Source organism: Perissodus microlepis, chromosome 8 (genome assembly GCF_051167445.1).
Source record: "Perissodus microlepis isolate ML-2025 ecotype Zambia chromosome 8, ASM5116744v1, whole genome shotgun sequence".
Taxonomy (NCBI): Eukaryota; Metazoa; Chordata; class Actinopteri; order Cichliformes; family Cichlidae; genus Perissodus; species Perissodus microlepis.
In genome coordinates, this window is record NC_140468.1 from 5740793 (window position 1) to 5768001 (window position 27209).

Below are 27209 nucleotides of genomic sequence, written 5' to 3' on the forward strand. Positions count from 1 at the left end.
TAATAGTAAGAGGGTGGAATCAGGTCTATATCATAAACTGTATATACCATAACACAGTACATTAGTTTGTGAAGTCTTATTTCTTGTTCACCCCACGAAGAATATATCAAAGGACCAGCTATCAATAATGCAAAGAGAAATTCACTAGGACCAGTCTGCAGTGTGGTGTCAATAGACGCATATCAGAAATGCTCTGCCGCTGGCAATAAATGCCAAAGGTAAAGATTATCTGGCATTACAAGAAACGGCTGGCTTTTTGCAAGTGTCTTTTTACCCTAAAAATGTCTTTAAAGAGGACTTATTTTGCTTGTCCTTATTTTTTATCTCATATATTGTGTCAGTGTTTATATTAAACACGGTAGAAGTTTCAAATTATGAGGTCATAGTGTCTACAAATAATCTGTGTAAGCTAAAAACCTATGCCTCAGATATAAATGCTTTCAGTTTTGTTTTGTTTTTCTGCTCTTGGCTCGGTGTGATAGTGAAAGTGAATAACCTGAATATGGTCAAGTCAGGTACTTGGCTCTGACTGTGAGCAGAGAAGCCCCACCCACCTACTATGCAAATATTCTATTTGAGATTAACAGCCAATCAGAAACTGAATTTAAGGGAGTGGAAAGGAAGCTAAAAAGCATGTTTCACACAGTCTGTGAACTACTGCCCCAAGGAGCAGTATAAGATGAGAAGGGATTATTTTGAACTGTGATTCATGCAAAGCTTCTCTACTAGAGTCTAAGAATAAATATGTGGAGTATAAGGTAAAGCATTAACCAGCACAGAGAAAAAGATGGCAGAGGTATGGCAGTAATTCTCGTTTTCTCACTAGTGTTGCTTAAGACCTCAGTCACACAAGTTTAAAGACCAATCAGCAACCATCTGGTAACCACCAGTCACTGGAAATAAATGTGTATTCCATGATTGGTTGATGAGTGGTTGGTGGGAGCTGCTAGTTGTTGTAAAGAGGTATAAGGACCTGCAAGCCTCCTTATGATTGCTTTAGTTGCTAGCAGGTTGGCGAGGTCATCAGTAGATTGCACAAAAGACAGCAAATCTGCCGGAAACACTCACAGGCTGCTCGCTGAGCTTTACTGAAACTGACAAAAACCAGTTTTGAAATGTGCCAGCAGCACTGGTAAAGCACAACTTTTTCTTTGAAGATAAATGTCCCCCTAACCCTTGTTTTTTGGCTTTGTCTTCCAATATCAGACCCACCATAAATTGCAGGCCATGTTAAAGAACACCATTTGTCCTAACAGGGTGAGGTCTTTGTTAACTCTGTTACATCATGAACAAGAGACTTGCACACTTTTAAAATGTGCACAATAAACCGTGACTTGATAATAAATATGAGATTTACTTCTTGCTGTATTCCGTTTAAATGTGTTGCAGTTTATATCTCACTCAGTGCCACGTCTCAGGCTTCCATGTTGACTCGCACTTTTCCTCACTGAGAGACAAAATGTAAAAATAACTTTGTAATGAATTATTCATCCTCGTCTTCAATTCTCATAGGTGATAAGCTCCAGGTGGTAGATAAATAAAATTCAATATATATATGCCAAAAAAAAGGGTTGGGATTTTTTTTTTTTTTTGACATTTGAAAGTGGCACTCGGTGGGTTTTACGCCATGTTGATGTTGTTCTGAATGTATTATTAGAAACTTCTTGGCACGTCTTCCCCTCCTAACTCACCGCTGATTCTTTTAAATCCTCGGTTCACATAATCTCTGCTGTCTTCTGTCGTTGTAGTTGCTGCGCTGTGTAAGCAGCTGGAATTGGTTTCTTAGATAAAGACTCTGGGAAGTCAAGCTGTTGCTACAATGTCCACAGTGACTAATGAAAAAGCCTGTGCAGTGGATGGATTGTGTGTGGATGTGTGGGGGGTTAAGGACATTGATAGCATCCTTGCCTGCTGTCCTCTGTGTGAATTTGGCTGCAACAAGAGATTAATGGTTTTATTATTAAAAAAATAGTCAATTAGTCAAGAACATCGGGACTGAATGTAGTGCCAATACAATAACTGATTTTCCATCCTAGTAATAAAACAGTTTGTTTGTTTTGTTTAACAAACCTCTGTATTGACTATTAACTTATTATATATTAAGTTACATAATAACTACAGACTGTAAATAAACAATGGGCATAGTCACCTTGATGTTGACTGTTGTTTTGAGGCTGAAATTTAGGGGTTTAGGCTTTAGCTTTAGCTTTAGCTACTTAAATTAGCAGAGGTGAAGCAAACAGCTAGTGGCTACATCTGCCCGTGGTAGCAAAGCAGATATATTCCTAAGTATAAGCCTAAGTAGAATTTAAATGGATAAATTATACAACAATTTATACCAACTGCAGCGGTCACACAGGCACTGAGACAAGTTTATTTGCAGTTTAATGTTAAAGTGTTTAGATAGTTAACAGTGCAGATTCCATTTGCACTTGCTCTTCCTTCTTTTAATGAGAAAAATCAGGCTGAAAAGCATTTATTTCACCTGGAAAAAGCTTTTTTTTCCCCATTTTTTTCTTTTTTTTTTATAGACCGATTAAAACAGGACTTTTTATATGATAATTAAAGTATTTGGTGTTAAATTAACAACACAGATTTTGTTGTGCACCCGTGTAGTTTAGCTTGTTAGCTTTCAATGATATTTAGGTACAAACCAAAGTAGTAGCTGATGTTTTCAGTGTCTGAAATCATAATACTGCATCTTAATAAAAAGTTTCGGTATCATCAGAGTTGGTTAAATTAAATCAGAGGAGAACATCTACCTTCCTCGACAGTCCATCTGATAATTGAGACATTTTACAGAAATAAATCAAAAAATAAACGTCAGAGTAGTGCAAGACAAACAGTCAGGAAATGATGCTGAATCATTGTTTGTTTTAATGACAAATGAAAAAAAAAAAACAAGAGAGAGAAGAAATCATTTCAGTTAACTGGAAAATGTAAAAGTTGTTCTGGTAAAAGAAAATAAAGCAGCAGTTTGGTGAGTATAACATGACGTCTGACAGATGAAATTAACTGAGCATCACAGCGTGTTTCACATTTATATTTATTATTTTGTGCTAGTTATTTAATTTAAAGTGATTTTTAATTTGAAAATATTTCCCTCAAAACTAAGACAGTCGGTGTCCAGATGTCGTAGAGTACACTCGCTCTGGTCACCGACTGTAGAAATCAAAAGAAAAATCAAAATAATTTGCAGGTTTTTGTGGCTCTTGCTCAAACCAGCCATAACTGATTCCCCTGCACTCATCCTACTAGAAGTCTGAGGTCCTCTCAGTTTGAAGACTAGTGGAGTTAAAGCAGTATTTTTATGTATGTACTGATTTTGTTACAACTGTGAATGTTTTTACCAAAAGCTTACCTCCTACATAAGAGCATCCTAGCTTACTTTCTCCTTCCCTGCCTTGTTCTGTCCCTATAAACTGTCCAGGTTTGTCTTTGTGACAGATACGTCTTGGTTATATCGTTTGTTTCTCTTACTCTCCTGTAACCTCTACCCCGTCCTTCTGTCTCACTCCCACTTGCTTATATTATTCATCCTCTTCTCCCTCCATCCTGTCCGACAGTATGAGTCAGCAGTAGTGTGCAGTACACAACGCTTCATTGATCAGAGTTATGTGGTCAGATTCTCTTTCTGCTTCCTGCCTCCTTTCCTAAAGACTTCAACATTTAGCCTCCCCCTGTCTGCTTCTGACACCCCAGAGGGGTGTTAAATCAGAATGCTTGCAGGGTTTAAGAACAGAGGGGGGGAAATAAACACAGTATTAGTAAGAGTGTTAGGAACAGGGAGAGAACAGCAAGGGAGGTGAGGAAGAGACTGCAAGAAATGCAAGAAATGGATCAAATTAGAGATAACAGAAAAGGAAGGAGAAAATTTAGAGGATGTTGGTTATGGAAAAGTTGTATTTATCTGAATAAAGTCTGACTGATTTGTGTGTTCTTGGTTTAGGTTGCGTATCAGGGATCACATTAGTCTCCAGTAGTAAGATGATGTCGTCAGACATGCTGGCGTCACTGTTCCTTAATTTCCTTTCTGTTTGTGTTTGAGTAAGATTGTTATTTTAGTCATAGACGCGTAAAGCCCGTCCTTCTCTATTATGACAGTAGTCTTTCTTTATATCGGTGTATTGAGCTTTTTCAAGGACTGTGGCGGGGTTTTTATGTGAGTCTCCAATGGTTAGAGCTGCGTTCATCCTTTGAGACCCTTTTTCATATTTTATTATTCCACAGTGGATATTTGAACATGGTTACGTACATATGGAAATAAAAATACTTAAAACATAAATTGCATAGACATCAGCCTTTGTTGGCAAAGCAAAAATAGTAGGCGTGAATCTCTTATGTTATGGCCTTTAAATCAAGTCCAGTCAGTGTCTGCAGCAGCAGCAGTGCTCTCATTTTACCAAAGTTAAGACCTGTATGCTTACTGGAATCTGTTTTTCAAGGTAACATGAGACCAAGAGTTGCTGTGTCACTGAAAGTTGACTATACAATCCACCAAAGGTCCATCAGAGGTTGTAACTGATAGGGGAAACACAACAAAATGACTGTCATTTTGTCTTTAAGGTCAGGTTATTAGATCGAATCTCATCCCAGGGCATCAAGTACTACTGTTCAACGTCACTAGTGTCACAGTGGGTACACGCAAGGCGTTCTTTGGCGTCTCCTGAGTCTGTGTGAGGAAGCCACAGGGTTGGCAGTGACTTAAGTCACAGACAGGTGTCCCACTCTGGAAACCAGAGTTCATGTTCCTGTTTAAGATCTTTCTGTTTTCTTGTTAGTTTAACTTTCACTGGTCAGTTTTGTATTGACTCGAGCTTTCACCCACAACTTGGTTTGGTTTAGGTACCAACAGCTGCTAAAATTAGATTTTATAGGAAAAGCTGGGTTGTAATATATGCCAGCTCAATGTTAAACCTGCCTGTAGAAAAATGGTACTTGAGGCTATCCAGTGCATTTAATGTGACCCCCAACAGATCCTGAACAAGGGTGACAAGACCAGCTGTATTATTGTACTATTGCAGCGGTCCCCAACCTTTTTTGCGCCACGGACCGGTTTATGCCCGACATTATTTTCACGGACCGGCCTTTAAGGTGTCGCGGATAAATACAACAAAATAAAACTAGTACCGGTACCGAAAAAAAGAAGATTTATTCATAACACACGTGAAAAGACCAAGGAAAACCGAGTAAACGATAAAAACGATAACAAAATAACGCTGAAAACCGATAAAAACCCTGAAAACCATACATTTCACACCTGAGCCTCAACTCTCGCGGCCCGGTACCAAACGACTCACGGACCGGTACCGGTCCGAGGCCCGGGGGTTGGGGACCGCTGTACTATTGTATATGCTTTTAACATGACCTGATATGTCACAGTAAGCCACATATCTCTGAGATGCCACCAGCTTTATTTGGCACCCAACAGACTCGCACATTCCTACCTGGAATTTTTGCTAAACTTTATCCAAATAACTAAAACACAGCATTAGGCTTTTCAGGATTGTTATCTAAAAGCTGGGAGAACATTATGTGTGCAGTAAATGGGACAACGTGCTAACACATTTGGTGCTTTGAATAAATCAAGGCCATCCATTCATGCAGTTTTTTCTTTTTATAGGAATCAGGTCTGTTTGCTGAGACTAATTAATATTTAAGAACAAAAACTGCTGTTCAATGAATGTGCCAAAGTGATTTTTCTGTTATATGTGAAGATGGCACTAATATCTTTTATAAAAGGAGGAGGAGGGGGAGGGTGGAGGAGAGGAGTGATAAGAAAAACAAAGGGAGAGAATGAGAGAGAAAGCCGACCTGCTTTTGTCTTCCTCTCCAAGGTCACCCTTTCTGCTGAATCAAATATTTCAGACTGATAGAAGTGGGCTTCTCTCTTCTCCTCTTTCGCTCCATCCCTCCTTCTCTATTTCCTCTTTCTCCATCCATCACCCGCCCCACTGCTGCTCCTCATCCCCCTCCCCCTCTTGTTTTCACTTAACATTCCTCATCCTCTTCCCGCTCTCGCTCTCTCCGTCCCCCCCCTTTCTGGGGCGCTGCGGATGCAGTTCCCATAGCAACCATCGGATCCATGTTTGTCTGATACGCATGCGATCCATTAATAACCCTGCTGTCTGCAGATAATAACAGCAAATCTCATACTGCAGACAGAGAAATGAGGGGAAAAGAAACATACTAACAAAACTGTAGGACAACAAATTGTAAATAATAGAAAAAATCACACAAAGAAGAAGGAGATGGATATGTTGTGTAATAGAAAATCAGCACAAGCTGGTATATTAGCTTTTAGCTGTCTAGATACTCAATCCTCTGTGGATTTTTCCACGCTATAGGGTATATACATGCTATATTGAACCAATATAACCTTGACTAGTCTTTGATTAGATAGCTAAGGGTGTTTCTTGAACAGCATCTTAGATGTGAATAAAGATTTTTATAGGCAATAATTATAGTCAATTATTTATACTTAAATTAGGTATCAAAAACTATTTGTAATAACAAGTCTGCATTGAAAATAATATCAAATATATAGAGATAAACAATTTTCTTCAATTTTCTTACTTTTCTTGTGCATTATTTAAGCTATTGGGGAGTTGTACTCTTTATTTCAAATGTTTTCCTTTTTTTCCTCATATCTTTATATTTATTTATTCATTGAGGAGACTCACAGTAGTCCACTCCCTGCGTAGTCAGGTATTCCAATAATCACATGTGGAATATACCAACATGTGTGATATTATATCAATTTAGTCTCTACATCATTTAATATTGTTTGCATATATTTTGTTTTACTAACTCATGTATTAACTTCTTCATTTATGTTTGATTATGGTAGTTATGGTCTTCCATAGTAATGCATGGGACAACATATGCCTTCAAACCTTTTATATTTTCTAATCTGCAAGTTCACGAATTTCTGCACACACATAAAAGAGACTCACACACACTCAGAGTCATTGTTATGTGGGCCAGTGGGTAGTCCTACTCGTCTCATTGGCACCGTGCTACAGCCTGGGGGAGGAGGCTGGCCGGGTGGAGTGATGGATGGCGAGTAGCCAAGCCCGAGTGCTTGTGTTGTTGTGACTGTGAGGATTGTGTGTTTAGGTGTGCTGACTGGGTAAGCATACATTAGAGATAATACTTAGAAGTGTGAAAATGTGCAGTGTATGAATGGAAAAAAATGTGTGTGAATGTGCAAGTCAACGTGACCTACTTTTCCACTGCAGAGAGCCCCAAACACCGTCTGTCTCGCCACATTTCTCGCTCCTTTTCTGTAATGCACAAGGACGAAAGAGGCGTTGGATTAAATAAAATAGAATATAATACAATATATAAAGGGTAATATTCATTTTACTTTGTGCCTTGTATAGCACACTGAATCTGCATATGTGGAGAAAATTTCACTTTAAATCGCCTTCCCATACCATGTTGTATTATTACACAGTGCAGCTACCTTCAAGGCTGACTTGGTTTTGCATTTTCACATGTTTAAATGACTACTTGAGGATACTTCCAAGAGTAAGTCTGCACCCACGACTGATGTTAAAATGCAAGCCTTTCCAGCAGAAATAAACATGTTTGCAGCCTGATCCAAAAATGCTTTTGATCATTTCCTTTTACATAGGAATCTTATTGGGGGGAATTTTTTAAAAGAATTTCCCCACTGAAGTTTTATTAAAGTTATTAAGACTTTGACTGACCAGTTATTGCTGACACATGTTGTGCAACATCTGTCACAACTTAAAGAGATGAAGAGAGAGACCACACATGGCTGAAAGAAAGTTCAACCAAACCCAAATGACCTGGAGGAAAGAGAGAGAGGCTGAGAAGCTCACATAAATGCAAATATACATATATATGTGAGCAGTCAACCTGGATACCAAACTTTACTCCAAGCAAGCGACTCCTCTGATCCAAGTAGTTACAAAGTGTGGGTAATTATGCCTCGAATACTTTGAACTGCTGAACTCACCTCTCAAGCATGTTTGTGGTGTTGGTCCTTTTTAGAACATCATTATGGTATATCTCACAAATAACATGATTTTCTAGTTAATTGTACTAACAGAAGATGTATGTAGAGAGATTTGGTAAGAGGTTTGAATATTGTATTCATATGATACTAATTAACAGGTGTCTGTCTATGTGGCACACCCATCCGGGTATGGCACCCTAGTCTAGTCTAATATGATTACTTCAATATCAACATAATAATACTAATAATAATCAGCACTTTGAAATGGGACTTTACAAGGTAATGGCTAGAACTGGTGGTGATGCATTTAATGTATTTATCAGCTAACAGAAGAAAAGCCTTTTGCATTGATTGCTTTAGCTGTTTTGGTGCATTGAGCATCAATAATTCCACAGTGACGAGCTGAATAGATCATATGTCTTCAAGCAGATTAAAATTAAAATCACCATGAGTGCATCTACAATTTCAGAGACTCAGTAATTAGTGATAAGACTTTGAGTCCTTGTGTGAATGTTAACAGAATAGTGTTTACGGCGTGTGTTTGCCCTACTACTTGTGAACAGAACTGCACAGATGTAATTAGTGACCTTCTGACAGATACAGCAGTCTGGGACAGATTTATTAAGCATCATTTCAGCTGCGCTCTAATGGGCTGAGATAAGTGTGGCTGGATTTAGGAAAGTTCAAGCTACTCGTAAGGATCAGTTTTTCATGGGAAATTCTCTGAAGTTTAATTGCACCCTCAGTAAATTATTTTAAACCTTGTGGCTTCTCATTATGGAGCGTTGCTGTTTAATTCATATCTGAGTTCTCTGACAAATCAACTCTGAACTTTGCCTTTTTAAACTACCCTTCAAATGCCACAGTCCCTGTGGTTCAATGTAGCAGATCAACAAATGAGTACAAAGAGGTGACGACTGCAAATTGAACGAGAGGCTCAGCACAAGTGTAACTACAGGGGTCCAACAACGAGTGGCCACGCATCATACTGATGTCTTCAAACATTTATTTTTCCCTCTCTCGCTCTCTTATTGTCTTCAGACACAGTGTAAACTGAAGAAAACACAAAGTTTACAACATAAATGTCTTATTAGAGTCTCTCGTGTTAGTGTCCATATACAGTCTTGAGCAAGCAGAACAAAAAAAATGCAAAATAATGGATATTACTGAAAATATCTTCATATTCCCATGTATGCAACATTATATAAACAATACACATGAAAACCATACCTTGTGCGCCTCTTGGACCACATCCAGAATAACATTAATGGTTGTGGCTGTAGCCATTAAAACAAGTTTTGTCTGTGTTTATGTGGCATAAATTTGCCACCCTATGTTTTTGTAGGACTTCATTTATATTATTTTTTTGGATGATTTTACATTTAATTTAAACTTTATTCAACATAAATATTCACATTTGGTATGCAAACAGTTTTGCAACAATGTAATTAATCAAGTAAATGTGCAATAAATGCATTTGCACTGAATTGTTTAAGCTTTAATTGCACTTCTTCTTTTGGTGCTTTCGAACTGTAGAAGTTGTCGAAGGAGAAAGAAATGTATTAGTAGACTACGGCTGTTAATCCAGTCTGTCTTTTATGGACCAGTACTCACCAGTTCGCATCTGTTTTTATGCACTGTATTTGCTCTGCTACATGACCACTCGCTAGCAAAGTAGCTGGCTCTGCATTCCCACAGGAGCTCTGCATGTATGGATATAATGTTCGCTCTTACTGTAGTCTAGGATCTTACTCTCCATGTGGATAAAAGCACAACACAACAAGTGCTGTTAGGCTGAGATGAAGTAGTAGGAATGAATTAAGAGCCTTGATATTTCATGGACTCCATTTCTTCATTGACCTTTACATTTACCCCGTACTCCTCCCCCACCCCCAAACACACACATGTTTCGCCCAGCAACAGCACCATACCATCTCCCAGTGTCAGGCCAATTATGATTAGCCTCAGCACAGTTTCTCCTCCGCCTCCTCCTCCCTTGGACTCTTCTTCTTTTCTCCTGTTATCCTTTCTATTATCTCTCCTCCCATTTCAGATTGAGGGCTGATCTGTTTTCTTCTTCTTGTTCCCGTCCCTGCTTTCCTGTCTTCATTTCCAAATTGCCATTTAAATCCCCATCATTTGCTGTCTCACCACGCTTCTCTTGTGCCTTCATATTTTCCTTCCCATTTTCATTGCCTTACTTTATTCATTATCCCTCCATCTGTGCTTTCTCACACTAATATCAAAAGTACCACAGCATATCTGTCAATTTGATCTAGTCTTTTCTGCCTTTTATCCCAGTTTATGTAATATCCAGCCCTGATAAACTTGGGGCTGCTTGCCTGCAGAAATACTTTGACTACTGATTTCATCTGAAAATGTCAAAATAGAGGCATTAGACCCATCTTAATGTTTCTCATGGATTATTCTAATGTGAGTTAGAGTGATTCAGAGAAATAAGGACATATTTACACCATCTTTGTTTGTTCTGTAAAGTAAAGAGTATTGAGTCTTGTCAAATAACAAATTCGAATGCAGGTTTGCAGTGCATTGAAATTTTATGAAGCACGAAGTTTCCAACACTTCTTACTGTCACTGTAGTTTTCTCCATAGGAAAAAGATGAGTGCTGAATTCTGCTAGTAAAATATACTTTACTTTTATTCTTTAAAAAGACTAATATTTTCTAATAAGGCAAACAGATGCTGTCACTCAGTCTACCATTTCTCTTCTTTCAAACATGTTGTAATTTACTCAGAATTTATGACTAAACTGCTTTGTACAACAGATCTTTTTAGTTTCTCCGACCTCTAGTTAGTGTCTAACTTAATGAAACTGGCCTCTGGTTTTCTTGCCTTTAATATTTAATATTTAAGCCTTAAAGCTTTTTAAACGACGGGGGGAAAAGCTGTTGGTTCGAGGTTCTCAATACTGTTTACTCCAGTTGAGCACTCAGGAATAGTCACATCCTTAAGGACTTTTGCTGGACTGATTCATTGAGTTTGCAACTTATAGAAAGTGGAGAAAAAATGTTCTTTGAATTAAGTCTTTCAAACTTTTTCTGTTGCCTGCTCTGTGCATATTTTTCTCTTGACTATTTGCTCTGAGGATGTGGTATCTGACCATCTGTGCTCCCAAAATGATGTTTTTACCTTTTAAAGAACTTAAATTTGAAAAATGAGTTTAACCCGTCGTTACATTTCTTGTGCTAGAATTAACGATGAGTCTTGTCTTTCTCAGACAATTAGCGTGTCTGTTAATGTGATTTACTGTGCACATGTCAGCTTTCCTACCACTGCAAAGAGAAGAGTCTTGTGGCAGTATATGGAAATGGATGAACCTTTGATTGATACGTTGATTGAATTTAATGAACACAAGTGGAGGCGTAACCACTTGACAAGTGAGCAGTCACGCTTTGGTAATGAGCAGCTAATTGAGGCTGACTCTATTTGTTATCTGCTCTGAGTCAGTGTGTACCAATGTACTGACTGACCTAATGTGTTTAAAGTAAACTCTACTGAGCCTTGAGATGCGATCAGTGAAATGCCAAAGGCACAGGTGATTGGTGAGTAAGGTTTAACTCGCTGGTTTCACAGTATAAAGAGAAGAACAAAGAGAGTGACAGGATCTGACACAGAGCTGACCTCCTCCACAGGCTTGTTTAAGCCTCCTGCTGTGTGGCTATAATGACTCTGCAGTGTTTCATAGCCTCCACCATCTGTGGAGCAGCGACAGTGTCCCCCCGGAGAACAAGGCTTTTGCTTTGCACATTTCCGGTTCTTTTTCATCTCACACTGATCTCTTAAACAATGAAATGTAGAGGTGAGAAGTCTGTCCTTTTGTTTAACTGGGGCATCTGTGAACAGCTTGCGCAAGTAGATGTTATTGATGGCAGTCATTCACCTGCTGTCCTCAGGGAATAAGGATGTCATGTGGCAATCCTACCAGTAGTCAACACACATTTTTGGTCCTTTTGTTCTAAATGGTACTAGGTGTCAGATGATTTTATCAGAGCAGCATAAGTTTAAATTATATAAAACTGTGGTGCATATTGACACAAAAAAAAGCTTTGTTGTGCTTTTTTCACCCATAAAATAACTTTAAAATCACACCACAACACCTCTAAGTGACTACTGGAAAAGGTTTTCAAACCACTGGGTGCCACGAGGGAGGCTAAATCCATCCTTCATATACAATCTAATATATAAATGTGATTCAATGATCTTCTCCTTCCAAAGCTTTAAACGTAATTGTCCAATCACACATGTCTCAGACTTCCACAGACTCATTCGCAGGATAATGGCAGCAGTTCTGTGCTGAATCAGAGCAGGAAGAACAACAGATGAAAACTGAGACGCGCAGCTGCTGAGCTTTAGTCACTTTTCATCAGAAAACACAGCAGCTGTTAAATTGTTTTGTGTTTTAAGCTCTTGTATTTGATTTCAGCCCAAACTTATATTTGATTTCGGCACAAACTGGGAAACACATGCTTGAAATTCTCAAATTTTACACTTATGGATCACAAAAAGGCACTTTATTCAATCACTACAGGGACCCTCGACGGCCCTTGATAGTCAGCATCTCTATTCCCCGACTGCAGCGCTCCAGATCTCGCTTACTGTGCATAAAGAAGCAGAAACACTCGCTTAGAATATTAACAAGAAGAGGCCTTTTTAGCTCATGTTTACTGTTCATGTATCATCAAACTTCATGCAGCTTCTCCTGGGAGTTTTGGAGTCTAGTTCTCACAATATTGTGAAGTCTAATTTGTCTTATGGGAGTTCAATGCATCAGAACGAGAATAATATACCATCTTACATGTTTGGGAGTGTGATGAACAAAGTGGTTTACGATGTTATCCAGCGGCAACTTTTCCATAGCTTGTAACATTCCTCTTCTTTGTCTTGTCCAAAGGCCTGGAGCAGGACTGAATCTCAGCCGCTGCATAGGTCGCTTTGATGTGAGCCTCACTTGCGCAGCTTCACCTCTGAACTCCACTTCTCCATGTGCACTAAAAACCAACTTCTCTTTTCTTCCTTCCTTCCTCCCCACACCAGATTTAATCGATCGCATTTTTCGCTGTCAGTGCATTTTTACCCTGTTTTCAAAATGACCTACTTTGTGATCTTTCCCACTGTGAGAACAGCGCTTCTCTTTCCGTAGCAGGGAGAATAGATAACAACGGGAAAAGGGAAAGCACGGTGAGGGTGAGGCAAAAAAGGAAAAAAAAAAGACATGAAAGGAGATATGCCTGCTTGGATTTGCTGCATTTTCACAGCTTAGTGAACACTGCAAGCAAAGGCTGTCCTATGGCAAAATCTCATTCTATACCAACCAGGGCAGTTGCTGCAAATGGTTTTCAGTGTTGCATTTGATCTTGTCTTTGAGGCTTTCCTTTGCTTCTACAACAGTTAATAGGACACTTTTTGCCAGCCCAGAGGTACAACGGGAAGGATGGAGACGTAGAGTAAAAATGTGGAATAAGCTGTAGGTCCAGATGAAAGGAAATTATCTAACTGGTTCCGACTTGTTAGCTTTGACTTTTAGGAATCTAATATCTGCAATTGGAATATCTCCACCAGCATTCATTTTTCACTGAACTAAAGTGTCCTGCTGCAAATATTTCAGACCCATCAACACATGCCATCAGAATTGCTTCTTCCCTCTGCATTTCTCTATTATTAATACACCAAGCCTGCAGTTGCAGTTCTACCAAAACTTTTCTACGTGGGCTCACTAATGCTAATTATAGAACTGAACTCAAAAGCCTCTCAGGCAGTTTTCACACTTTGAACCAGTCCAGACCTCAGTCACTTTAAACTGGGGCACTTTAAATCACTCTGTGTGGTTTGTTTTTGTTCTAGATGGACATCACTAACCTCTACCTGTAGTATGTATGCATTCCTTATACCCGGAAAAAATGATTTTGAGTCTGATGCGGGTATTTGTAATGATCGTTTGTGCTGCCTCATGGCCCGTGCATCTTTCCATTTCCTCTGCAGCAGTGTGAATATAGCACACGGGGGCACGTGAGACATGCGATGCAGCCATGTGAGACACAAAAACGGTGCGACAGTGAGAGGAAGAGAGATGCTGTATCAGGTCTGCTGTTAAATATAAGCCTATGTAGCAAATAAGGAAGAGGAAATGTAAAGAAAATGAAAAGAAAAGTGGAACAGGATGCAAAAATGCAGATTCTGTGTTCTCTCTACTTTTTAATATGCCATTTTTAAATGCGTAAGTCTCAGAGCAGAGATGAGAAGCTTAAATGTGACATGCAAATGTAAAAAAGTAAGCCTGTAATCTGGAGGAAGGCTATGTAGTATGATTGAGAAGGGTAGCACAATTATCAGCGACTAGCTGTCCCTCACAGTAACTTATACAGGACTAAACACCTTAAAGCTTTATTTTTTTCAGTGTATTTATGTTTATTAACACCATCTCAACTTTCCACTGTTAAGCTGAAATAAAACGAATCTCCTCGTAAATGTACCTGCATCTCGTGGATATGAAACAAGGGTGATTTATTCACATGATGATGACATGTAAGCCCCTTGATTAGTCTATGGCTAATGACCCGGTGAAACTAAATGTAATATGTAATGGGCTTTGCTGTTTTTATAGCTCTTCTAAAACCTGAGTTGAAATGTGTTTTGAAAAATGAAAACAAACTAACATCAAAAACATAAAAACACAAAAGAACATGAAAGCAAAATATGTAAGTATAAAGAAGACATTATAAAAGGTTGTTAAAACTGAGTAATCGATTAAGCTGTTATAAAAGTTCACAATCACACTTGTTTCATTTCTGTAACGTAGAACATTGTAAATGTTCTTGTTTAGATGTAAACAAGAAAACACTATAAATCATGTTTTGTTGGTGAAGGCAGGCATTCCTGTAAACTTTCTGTATGGGCACAAAAAATTCACAGTACCTGCCTGTAGTGCAGTGTGATTATATTTCTTTATCTTTTGTTATCCTTGTGGTAACCATCATTGCTTACTTCCTTGTTTATTCTGATTCACAGCTGTAATATTTTTTGCTGATATGCAGCATCTCAAAAAGCTGAATTTGTAGAAAACAATAAAGTAGCCATACTGAGCAATTAGGTGAGTTTCACATATTATGCTACATACCTTTAACTAATTGCTGTGCCTCATTGTTTTGTGGAAAACTAGTTGTGCGTTGCTTAGCATGAAGTGAATAAATAAATAATGAGTGATATCTTTGTTAAAACAGTTCTTGTTCAGCTGTACTGTAAACACATATATCAGTAGCTGCTGGAAAGGTACCCGCACATACAAAGGGTGTCAAAACTACAACACAACAAATGTCCAGCCTCACATAAATAATTTAACCATTTTGTATAGAAAAGCATCTCTGGTGTGCAGCACGTCCATCTTTTCAAGAGAGAATTGGCCTCGTTTGTTGTGTGTAGAAATCTTTTTTTTTTTTACCCAGAAAACACACAAAATCAATAAGGCATGCACACCATACAATTTTATTGTTATTACTGAGTGTATGTTAGTGAATCTCAAGCATTTAAAATTACTGTGTGTAGCAGGCACACTGCTACTTTCACTTTTCTTCACCCAAAGTGGTGAGGTTGTCTAAAGGGAGAAGATGAAACCAGTAAAGGCTGAAACTAAGAAATAAGAGTTATAATAATATGTATACTTTATTAATTCCTGTAGGGAAATTTGTCCTCTGCATTTAACCCTTTCACTCAATGAAGCAGTGGACAGCCAACAATCCAGCACCCGGGGAGCAGTGTGTAGGTACCTTGCTCAGGCGTACCTCAGGGTAGCCGTTCAGTGGATTCGAAACCCCGACCTTCCGATCATGGGGTGACCACTTTACCTACAGTAGCAGTTTAGTACAGTAGCTATTAGAGAATTTAAGTTATAACAAGCAAGAATGGAAGCTTTTGTCATGAATTTGACACGTTAAGCATTTAAAACTGTGGATGTCATCATTGTGCATTAAATGTTTGTCGTACCTTCATCGTCTGCGCTCATGCACGGCCGGTGGCATTTCTAAATTTGTTTGTACAAAGCCGGGAGGAAAATACTGATTAAATATTTGTGTGTATGAAGAGCTTGTGCACCGATTTGTGTGTAGTTACTGTTAGTGAACGATGCCCTGTGCCTGTACTGTAAAGGGAATGCTTTTAAAGTGTGTAAAGTCATGGCTGTATAGTTGTAGCTTTAATGTGCACAAGAAATCCTGAAATCCATCAGTCAAGTTGGCCTGCGGTGCCTGAACTTCATGCTCACTGTCAGGAGCAAACATATGGCATTTGTGCATGCCTTCCCTTCGTGAGGTTCCTCTCTTGAGCTCTGTGATCTTCCAGCTGAAATATTGATGTAAGGAGACTGTTCTTTTTTTTCTTTTTATATATAGAAGGTGGCCTCACTTTTTCAGGACTGTCTGTAAGGAGGAGATCTGTGCTGAGGCTTTGACAGATCTCCAGTGTAGACCCAACTTTTGTTCTCGTGTGTCAGCCTGCGGGAGTTTCGGTTTCTTTAAGTGTGCGTCTACCGTGCTTTTTCCTGTTTTTGTTCAGATCTATACCTTTCTCTATCCCTCAGCACACTTTCCCAGCCTGATTCTTTCTCTTTGCTCTTTATTTTTTGTTCTTTTAAAGACGCCTTGTTTCGTACCGCTGCAGAGATTCCTGCACTGCATTATTTTCTCCTTGATAACCTGTTAAATAAGATTAGGACCAGAGTATAGAGAGAGGTTGGACGCTGAGTTGCGGTTTATCCTTAAAGCAAATATAGCTAAATAGGATATGTCACTGATGATGTCACTGGAAGCTCTTCAACCACATGTTAATATGATTGAGATTATTATCCAGATATTTCTTTTCTTCTCCGATTTTGTAAGAGCTATTTGAGTCATCGTAAAACTCTAAAACCATCACTGCCTCTGATTAAGCTCCTGCAGTAGTTTGTGTTCTGTGCTCCAACTTTGATCCTGTCCTCAAAGTCTTAAGTCTTTAGAGCAAGCCTAGCTTTGCAAAGTGGCCCTCCCCACTTCCCCACCTGCAGAGCTCATATATTTTTCAGCAGCAGCAAGCTTGGGGGACAGCCAGGTACACTATTAGAGGGATGACTCAGAAGTGGGACTGGATGGCTTAACAGACTGGAGGTAATCCTGCCTTCTCGACCTGAAAATAGTCTTTCCAACATCTCTTCCCCCCTTTTTCATTTTGCAACACTTTTCCTTTCAGATACCATTCTGCATAGGACTTTCTACATATTTTATATTTGTCTTTCCTTTTCAACACACTTAAACTTGACCTCGACCCTCCACAGTTTTGCGCTCAAGTTTTATTTTCACTCCCATTTCATCTAATCACTCATTTCAGTTCACCTTCTCTTTATTTTTCCCTTTCTCCTCCTGTTCTGCATCCTTCTCAGTGAAAGGGAATTACTTTAGGAAGCAAGTGAGGCTGGGCTCATATGGCATGAAGGGCAAAGACGCACAAAGGGAGCGAGGTTGGAGTAAAGGAAAGAATTGATTTTCCAGTCGGAGAGGCCATGCAATGAAGGACCAAGTCTACCCTCGGGGCTCTGGCTCGTTATGAGAAAGGCCAGCCAGTGACCTTAAGACTCAACTGATCACGTTTTTCTATTCACAGATAAAGGTTTCTATTGGTTTTTATTGGAGTATTTATTCAGAGGAAAGGTTTGGAGCTGACAGATCAGAAAGGTGTCTTGGATCATTTTGGCTTTGTGAGAGTGTGTTACAGGGTATTATGTGTGTGTATACATGTGGGTACGTTGCTGTTTATGTGAGCCTAACCCTGTTTGCCCTTCACACGGAGCACAGCACAGCATCCCCTCTGGCAATTCAGCAGCGCAGTAGAGATGGGAGAGGTAGAGATGGACGCAGAGAGAGGCATATCTAAACATACTCACACCAACAGTCCCATTGCCTGGCTGGCAGCCATGACAGATGGGGGAGTTCAGCTCACGGGGGTTGCCATGGAAACCAGCATCAGTGGTAGTCTGAGCTTTTCCACTCTAAGCGGAGATGGAGAGCTGCACACACACTCTGCAGAGGAGTGCAGCGTGGGCAGCAGAAGCCTTTCGCTTGTTGTTTATGACTTCTTCTTCTTGTTGTTGTTGTTGTGCAACAAGTCGACGTTATCGGTTTACATTTCAGGGACAGAGATGGGAGGCAGTAATTGCGGATAATGAATTTGTTTATGCCACGATCGGTAATTGTGCCACTGAAGAAAGTGTGACAAGACAAGCACTTGACTGAACAGAGAGATGCATATTTATTTATCACAGTTTCAGCTTCCTGTCGCCAGCCCTCCTGTCTACATTTCCATCTTCCCCTCTACCAGACAGCAATTATCACTCTCATCTTCTCGTTCCCCTCCTCACATTTGCATCACCTCGGATTTCTCTCTCGCTTTCTGCTAACAGCAACCACACGATTTATGCCGTTTTCTTCTCACTTTTGATTCCCGTCATCGATCCTGTTTAAGAGCAAACGAGGCAGAGCACCCGTTCACCCAGAAAGGGTCTAACTAGATGTGACAGGCACTAAAAGCCAATCCACTGCTGTGCTCCAACCCAGCACCACCATATGGATCATTCCTTCAACAGCAGAGCTGCATGAATTCTTCTCTGTTATTCATCTTAATTTCCTCAATCTGTGAGCTGAAACATGCTCGTGCATACGTCTCCACTGTGTTGAAGGTTATTAAGATGCACAGCACCGTAATCATACACATTTCTCTCCCACATACACTCGTATACACCCACATAGCATAATCACGATTTATTTCCATAGCACGTTAGCATCTCATACATATATTCTTGCTTTAAAAACACATTCACACACACAGATATTAAATTCTGTCATGGCGATCACCAGGGCTTTATTCAGTTGCTCCCTGTAGCTTCATTTTTTATCGTTAAAGAGTTAGGAACTGAGAAATTTAGCTGCCTACTTATTTCTCCATTTAAAGGAGTATTTCTACTCTTTTTTGGGCGGGGGGAATATTTGTTTGTCCAACAGCAAAATTATAATCACGACTATAAGTCTGCATCTGCCAGCCTCTTAGCTTAGCTTAGCAACACAGTCCTGTCAACTACTAAACTACTGACTATACTCAATATTTAGAAGCAAAGTGAATACATTTAGCTCAAATGAAATTGCAAGTTTTACACTTACATCTAGTTATATTCAGAAATGAATGAGTCATTGCAACATTTTGGCTGCTGTTAGCCTGCCAGCTGCCCAGTACTGCAAACATTTACAACTTGCCAAGCGTTTGACCACACATAATACTAAAGCCTTGTACACTGTGATGACTAGAAATCTTAAAGACTGCACTCTGTCAGCATTACATACAGCTTGTAACTAGTGACTGACACCATAAAATCGTCAGGAAAGTGTTTACTTAGTTTTTTTATGCACTTTTTTTAGCAAGAGAAGTTGCTTGCTGTTTTCCATTAGAAAGAAACCAGTTTTAATGCATTATCCATAATAACTTTACTTTTCAGACCCAGAGGCTACATCTATATTTTATATACTACATTGTGTGATTGTTATTGGATGAGAATGAGTGCAGACAGGCTGCAGCTATCATGTTAAGTTGTATTTAATTGACATTTCCAGCAAATAGCTTCACATCACGATCCGCCTACACACCAGTTTTTATTTTTGTTGTTAGAGTGAATAGATGTCGTCTAAGGGTTCAGGTGACAAAAACAGACGTGCTTTGATTGACAGTTACTTTACTCGCCTGGATCATTGGGCACGTTCCAGGACCAAACCAGCACGGTGCCAGTTTGTACTCGTCAAGTATTCGTTTCAAATTGGTACACAAATACTGGCCATTTACTACCTTTAATGATCCATTTGAGCAGCATGTAAACAAAATACTATGTGTGCCCTTTTATATAAATATAGTTCAGATGGTTTTCAGTGGCTGATTCAGAGTAGAAAAGGCTCTGCAAGTTTCTGCAAAAACTTAGTTAACTGCAGCCACTACTACTATCTGCTGCTGTCTAATAATGCTGGCACACTTTATACACCACGAGCAGTCACACTTCTAGGTTTAGACTGATTTGACACGAGATCACATGATCATTTAATCACTTCAACCAGACATTAGAGTAGGTCTGTAACGTTTACAGCCACAGTAATTTAAAACGCCTACATGGGTGTGCAGTGTTTCTGCTGTATCCGTGTTTTTTCGTGCTGTGGCTTTGAACAGGGTGCAGCTGCAGTGTTTCTGCTGTCTTGACCATACAGGTCTTTAAAAGATTCAGCTTACAAACTAGTCTGCATCACATACCCAATGTGAGGTGCGATCGAATCTTTGCTGCAAAAAACACATTTTGGCCCATCTCCCCTTGGAGGTTTCCCTCCTTGTGCAGTTCTGGACTGCTTCCAGCACAGCTGTCACTCCATGGAGGTCCCCTCAACACTTGGATGTGCACTATGTAATTTCACCATGGATCAGTTTTCATGTTGAGAATCATCACTAGTAATAAGAACTAGTTCTATGATAAGTATTCATGCCATGCTTGTCATTCTTCAGCAGGGTTGTGCACCGTGAATTCTTTCCTCAGGGTCAAACACTTATTTGAGTCTTGGGTCATCACTAAACCTGCTCGTCACATTTGACTATCTGCAGCTTCATCCTCATTCAGCAAATTTAATCCCAGTTGCAGGTTTCTGTTTTGACACACTGAATGTACATCACAGAGGCACATGTGCAAGGCGACAGGATGAAGCAATCTAAAAAAAAAAATAATAATAAAAAAAGCATAATCAGCTAGATTTAATCAGATAATGTTTTTGAATTTTACGGCTGAAGTCATTAAACTTAAAGATCACATTTTGTACACTACTGCCTGCAGAAATGGAAAAGTTAGTGCATGCTTTTTTTTTCTTTAGTAGACTGGATTTCTCCTCCTCACTCCAAATTTAAAATCTCCACATGAACCGGCTGACGGGGTTTTTGTTGTCCCTTTCTGACCTTGTAATAAGTCTGTGGTTGCTTGAGTGCACAGTGGGGGATTGTTAGATTTCTCTCTATAAGACTTTCTATGTAAAGTGACCCAGAGTGACATCTGTTAGTTGGTGTTACGTGAATAAAATTCCAAAGGATCTCTTTGATCTTCTGCCACAATCCTTTAAGCTGATTCCTGAGTTCAAAACTAAAAGGCAAGTTAGCCGCCGCTAATAATTCCCCAAAACTCTTTAATAATCTGACCTCAAGTTTAAGCAACTCGAGGTCTTTCAACTGTGTTTTTAATTTAATACACTTTATAATTTAATTAGATTTTGTATTTCACTTTATACATCTTATTTTTATTTTAAGCATTACACAGAATTATTATGTTGTAATTTTGTTTGTAGACCGTGGATGTAAAAGCCCAACAATGGACAAGAGTTGGAAATTAGCAATAGCTAATAGTTTCATGATCCATATGAGGACTATGTTAGATTGCATTGTCCCTTTTTAAATAAATACGAATTTAAAAATGGTATTTTTATGGTATATTTGGATCACTTCCCTGTGATATTTTTTTCCATCTCACTTAAAAACAGTTTTTCTGTCTTATGTGCTCTGTCATTGTTGTGCACAACAGTACCTGGTCTCATAAAAGTGTGTCTGTGTGTACATATGTGAGTCTGACAGTGTGCATGACTGAGGAGGATTTTGTTTTTATGAAAGGAGAGTTTTTTTCTGAGCAAGATTTGTGGCTCCAAGATTTATCATCTCTGTGTGAGTGTGACTGTGCATGTACAGTAAGAGCGTTTACAACATGAGTGTGTGTGTGTGTGTTGGAATGACTGTGGTGTATTTCCAAGATTATGATGCTGTGTTTTTGGAGTAAACATGATTAATGGCTGTACCTGTGCTCTCCCTCGTACACACATTCTGGTTACTAATGGATCTGCTTATTTTATCTCTGTGCATTAAACAGTGAAACCAGTGAGGCTGCAAATATTTTCTGATTGTAATGACCAGACTAATAATCTGAGGTTATGTTTGCAGATATTTTCATTAAGAACGTCTAATCAGTGTTCAGTAATTTGTCTGAATTCTAACAGGTATTTCTGTCTTTGTATTCTCCTTCCACAGTGAGAAGAGGAAGCTGCAGGTGAACATTGCGAGTCCCATCCAGTGCAGCATGAATGGCAGAAAGTGCACGGTCATCGTTGAGCCCAAGATCAACCAGTCGCAGCCGGACTTCACCAAGAGCCGGTCTGGGTACATCCTGGCTGTTCCCGGCAACTAAAGTGGGCCGAGACGGAAAAAGCAGCTGATTTTGAAGCTGTCTTGAATGATAATGATGATGATTCACTTGTTGTGTTGTTTTGCAGAGCTGCTAATAATGTGACAGAGCAGCTCGGTCCTCAGTTTGGAAAGCAATGCCAAATTTGAATTTTTAGTTGAATTCTAGGCGTTTTGTTTTTTTTAATATGCACTATATGATTATGCACCAAAGAGGTGTTCGTTCTTTTTTTAGAATCAAAAATTGACATGATTTGCTTTGTGCAATATTTTTTTTTATTGTGCATTGATTATTTTGAGTGGAGGTGAGAGGAGATTATGCAGCAACTGTTCTCAGAACCACTGATGTTGCATAAGAGACAAAAATAATAATAAAATCCAAAGGCTTTGCAGCAAGTCATAATCCCTGCTGCTCCGTGTGTAGGAGCCACGTCAAAAGTGAAACCATAAAAAATTAAGTAAGAGAAAATTCGTGTATGACTTTGATTCATCTAAATTGCTTTAAAACAGTAGAAACCTGTTTTTGTTTTCTAAATAACTTTAATTATAATTACTTTAGTTGCAGACTTGCCTGCGTAAGCGGTGAGTGGAAGGTTGTCCACTTATAGTTTGTTTTGTTTTAATAGTTACAATCACATAAAAGGACAGTGAGCGAGAATCAAACAGCACATTTTTCTTTTAGTTTTAGTCACAGGGTGTTGAGCTGGATGTGTTGAGCACATCCTGAACTTTGCAGCCAGCAACACAGAAAAAATCTACTAATTTTAATCTTGTAATCTTATAGTTTCTGTGCGATGTCTGCAGTTTTATAATAAACACGCTAACGCTGCTTATACATGTGAGGTTAGAACGTGCTGTTTGTGAACAGCAGTGCAAATATGTGTACATGCAGAACTTACACTGCATTTGGTGTAAACAGGGATTCTGTAACTCGTTAACAAAAGTCAAATAAGTGGATGATGACATAAGCGTTACTTTGTTCCCTACAAGTGTTTTCAGTCCATATTTTCTCCAAACGTGAGACTTCATGTTCTTACTGGCCAGTACTGTATAATCCCATGTGAACTCCAGCTCCTAAATGCACTCTCATTTGCTGTCTTTGTGTCTAGTGAATAGCCTTATGACTTGTAGTGGCCCTTAGTCCTTTGGAATAGGCTTCCACTTGACAAATATCCCCTTCATCAAAGGAGAGTGAGTGTGTGTGAGCGCGATTGAGGGAGTCTGTGTGTGTCGATTAGCTCTTTTCGCTCTTCACTTCTTGGCTCAGAGAGGCTGGCTGGTAGCCACCAAGAAGGAGCGAGGACAGAAGGGTGTGACGTCTGTAGTCAGACTGCTGTCCCCATGACTTTTCGTATATTTTGTGGTCTATTCAGAGACTTCATTTACATCTTATCTCACTAAAAAAAATTAATCACACTTCTCGAAGTGTGAAAAGCCAAATTGTACTAATCTAATCAGTACAATGGGTCTGGTTTGTAATGTTCTTACAAGCTGTTGGGTGAGGGTCCATTGTTAGCACATTCCAATATGCTGTTTTTGTGTTTTTTAGAATAATTACAACAAACTGTGGCAGCATAAAAATTGCAATATGTGTCTTTATGTGCATTGGATGGTGATATTCAAATTTCGGTGGTTTTCAGCAGTGCACATACAAACAAAACCAGGAAGCTTCCTGCAGAGTAGATCTTGAATTGTAAACACAGATGGCTGTGAAACTACAGTCGATGAAAGCCTGATGCTCATCTTCAGCCGGCAACAACGCTCTTTGCTTTTCTTGTGTAAATACAGTTTTGCTACCATGCAACAAATATAAGGATTGTGAGCTTAAAAGTAAAAACTTAAAATCTTAAAATCATTCACACATAATAGTTGGCTTTTCAGGGTCTTTTGATAAAAGTGCATAATTTTGATCAGCAGATGACATTAATACTTGTTAAGAAAAAATGCTTGACAACAACATTTTTATAGCTAGAAAGCTGCATTCAAGAACTTCACAGACGCAGGTATTGAGCTAAATGCAGCACTTTACATACTAATAAAATTTAAATTAAAATGGGTTCTTTCTGATTTGTCATTTGTCACCAAAAACATCTGCTAATGAAAGTCAGGTTGGTTCTAAAATAGGGAAGGAACAGTTATGCTGTCGGATGCTTTTGTTGAGTCCAAAGATTATCGGAAACTTTAGTACTATATAATTATTCTGCCCACAGTCACAGGGCTGCATTGTCTCTGTGTAAAGACACAGTAAAGAATCTGGGTTAAGGAACAACAGCCCAAGGTTAGCAATGGAGTTCCCTCTGTGTCTGCCCTAGTTGAAGAGGCAGGCTTCGTCACAACTGAGAGGAAAACTTGTTAGCAGTCGTTTTAGCCACAGTTCTCTGACTGTGTCTGAGTGTTGTATGAACAAGTCATTTATCTAAATTAGCTTGTGAGTGCCCCTCTCCCCCATTTTTACCTCAGAGCTTTTCTGCTGGATGACCTTGTCCTGTTGCTTGATAAGACACAGAGTTGTTTGGGGAAATTGGTGCATTCGTGGTGTGGATTAAGGAAAGTGACATTGGCAGCGCTAATAGGTGGTTTTCAGAGGAGCTCAGCAAAGTGTGTGTGTGTGTGTTAGCTATAACACTGCAGCTCTCCATATCCTCCAACATGCAGTAATCTCCCACAGGGCTTGTCCTCTCCTCTCCTCCTCTCTGCGCGGCTATTCACCGCTCATCATTAGGATGGACTCGGTGTCACTTCTCACTTCAGCGCTTCTCTCGTTGCTTTCTTAAGTTAAAGGGGGTTGGTGAACAAAGCCCTGCCCGGGCTCCTCTCCTGTACTTGCTCTGCTTCTTTTCTCATCTCTCCCTGCCCCCATTCCTCCCTCCTTCTCTGTTTTTGCTTCCTCGGTCAAATCACTTGGCTGCCTGCCCAGCTAGGCTGGCTGTACCATCCTGCAAGGCGATGAAGATCCTTCAGGTTTATACAATTCTTCAGTCGTCCTGGAGTCGAGAGGTGTGGCAATAAAGAGGGCGAGTACACCTGCAACAAGACAAGGCAGGAAATATAAACGATCAGAAACAAAGCTTCTTTAAATACAGAGACAAAGATCTTAATATATATGAAGGAAAGGAGAAGATCTCTTTGTCTTGGAGCCAGTGAAAAGCTTTGTCACATCTTTATAGGAACACTCACCTTACCTGTGCTCTCTGACAGGCGTCTTTACCAGCTTTGATTTTACACATTTCCAGATTTATTAAATCTGATGCACTAATGACTACCCACTCTGTTCACAACTACATGTGAATTATAGTCTCTGAATTAAGAGCAGTGGCCAAATCAAAACTTCAGCACCTTCATCTTCACAGCCAGCCTGTCAATATTGGGCCATTTCATTGATTCAAGTTGGAAACCTATCCAGAATAGCTCTGCCTCGTCTTTACTGTCTGTAAATACTGACACACCTACTTACGTGTTTTGAAACTGATGGAAAATTAGTGCTGCAGGTCTGCAGTGGATCAAGGGTGTTTTGGGCTCCACAGCTCTGCACTGGGAACATGACTGAAAACTATATCTGATGTCATGTAGTGTAGATGACAAACATGCAATTTCATTTTCACAATAATCTTCAGTACTTTCATAAAACACCTGGGCATTGTAGATTTAGCAAAGGTTACTGAAGCACACATACAGTCGTTGTGGATGTAACCACTGCATCAGAAATGCATTGATGCACAGTTAGCGCAATAAATGTTATACAGCACAAAATAGTCTGCATTCATTTTAATGGAGGGACATGTCGCCCGGTAATACAGTGATCTGGATGGCACATGTTTTTGGATATGTACACAGTGTGTTGTTGGCTGTGGGGTTTTCATGGGATTTATTAATATGGAAAAATCACAAAATTTATTCTTTAATGATTTTTATTACATTTTTTGATGTGCGAGTCTAATCAAAGATAATTACTTTTCCTTTATGCTGATTAGTAGTTTTACCATAAGATTAAAAATCAAAGGCAAGATCAAATATGAATGTTAACGTTTATGGACTTGTGCCATTCTTCACTTTATTGTGGCGTGCAGTGAGATGTAGTCTCTAGTTTCTGTTATCAAGCCCATCCATGTTAGCCAAAGTGAAACAAATTCCCTTTTCTTTAATGTAATTTATTCTGTCGTCTGTAGCTTTAAGCTAAATCTGTATGTATGCAGCATTCGTTCAGCAAGTGCCTAATTTTATATTAAGTTTGTATTTTGCATATTTGTGTAAGATGTCATTAGTACCATAAATATACTGTAATATATTTATGGTATGTCTAAAGGGAAATGCTGTAATATTCTGTATGAATGCTAGTTATATTTCTTAATGAAAGCAATTTCAATAATTGATTTATTAATAAATTTATTTGCTTCACTAAGTGATTCCCATTGTGCTTTTGTTGCATGTGTGTGCCGTCATGTGCTACAGGCATGCTCAGATAAGAGGTCATTAATCTGTAAATGATGTAAAGGCTAATGTTTTGTTTCCCAGTCGTAGTCTCTAACACATGATGCGGTAATAGCTGGGCAGAGCGCAGTGTTAATCCACCCACTAACAGCTGTTTCTCCGGTTGACGTCGAGACGGCTAAAACCTCTGCAGTTGGCATGACAACACCACTTCCCACCGCCAATGTGTCACCAGCCATCATCAGCTATCTCAGCAGGGGCTTATAATCCACTGGCTGATGGATGACTATCTGCTGCAAAGAGTGGGATGAGTCTACTTTTCTTCAAGGCCAGTGACTAACTGAGGCCGGACTGACTGATCTGTTGGGTAAATGAATGAGCAGAGCTCAAACTAACCCAGAAACGTCTGTCTCGGTGTGGGAGGTTTCCAGTACATGTGGAGTAATGTACGGATTTACATTTCTGGGGTCTGTTCTGCAAAGATAGACTCTGACTATCACTCAGAGGTGTTAAACAT

At 39.3% G+C, this 27209-nt stretch overlaps 1 protein-coding gene across 1 annotated transcript in view; it reads left to right on the forward strand.

The window, feature by feature from the left end:
* The window catches only part of myo1d (myosin 1D), a 122588-nt gene extending 95925 nt beyond the window's left edge, over positions 1-26663 (forward strand). Inside the window, exon 22 of the mRNA XM_084937172.1 lies at positions 22112-26663. Coding sequence (XP_084793298.1) covers positions 22112-22268 — 157 coding nt within the window. The 3' untranslated portion in view covers positions 22269-26663. The remainder of the gene's footprint in view (positions 1-22111) is intronic.
* Positions 26664-27209: the final 546 nt, after the last annotated feature.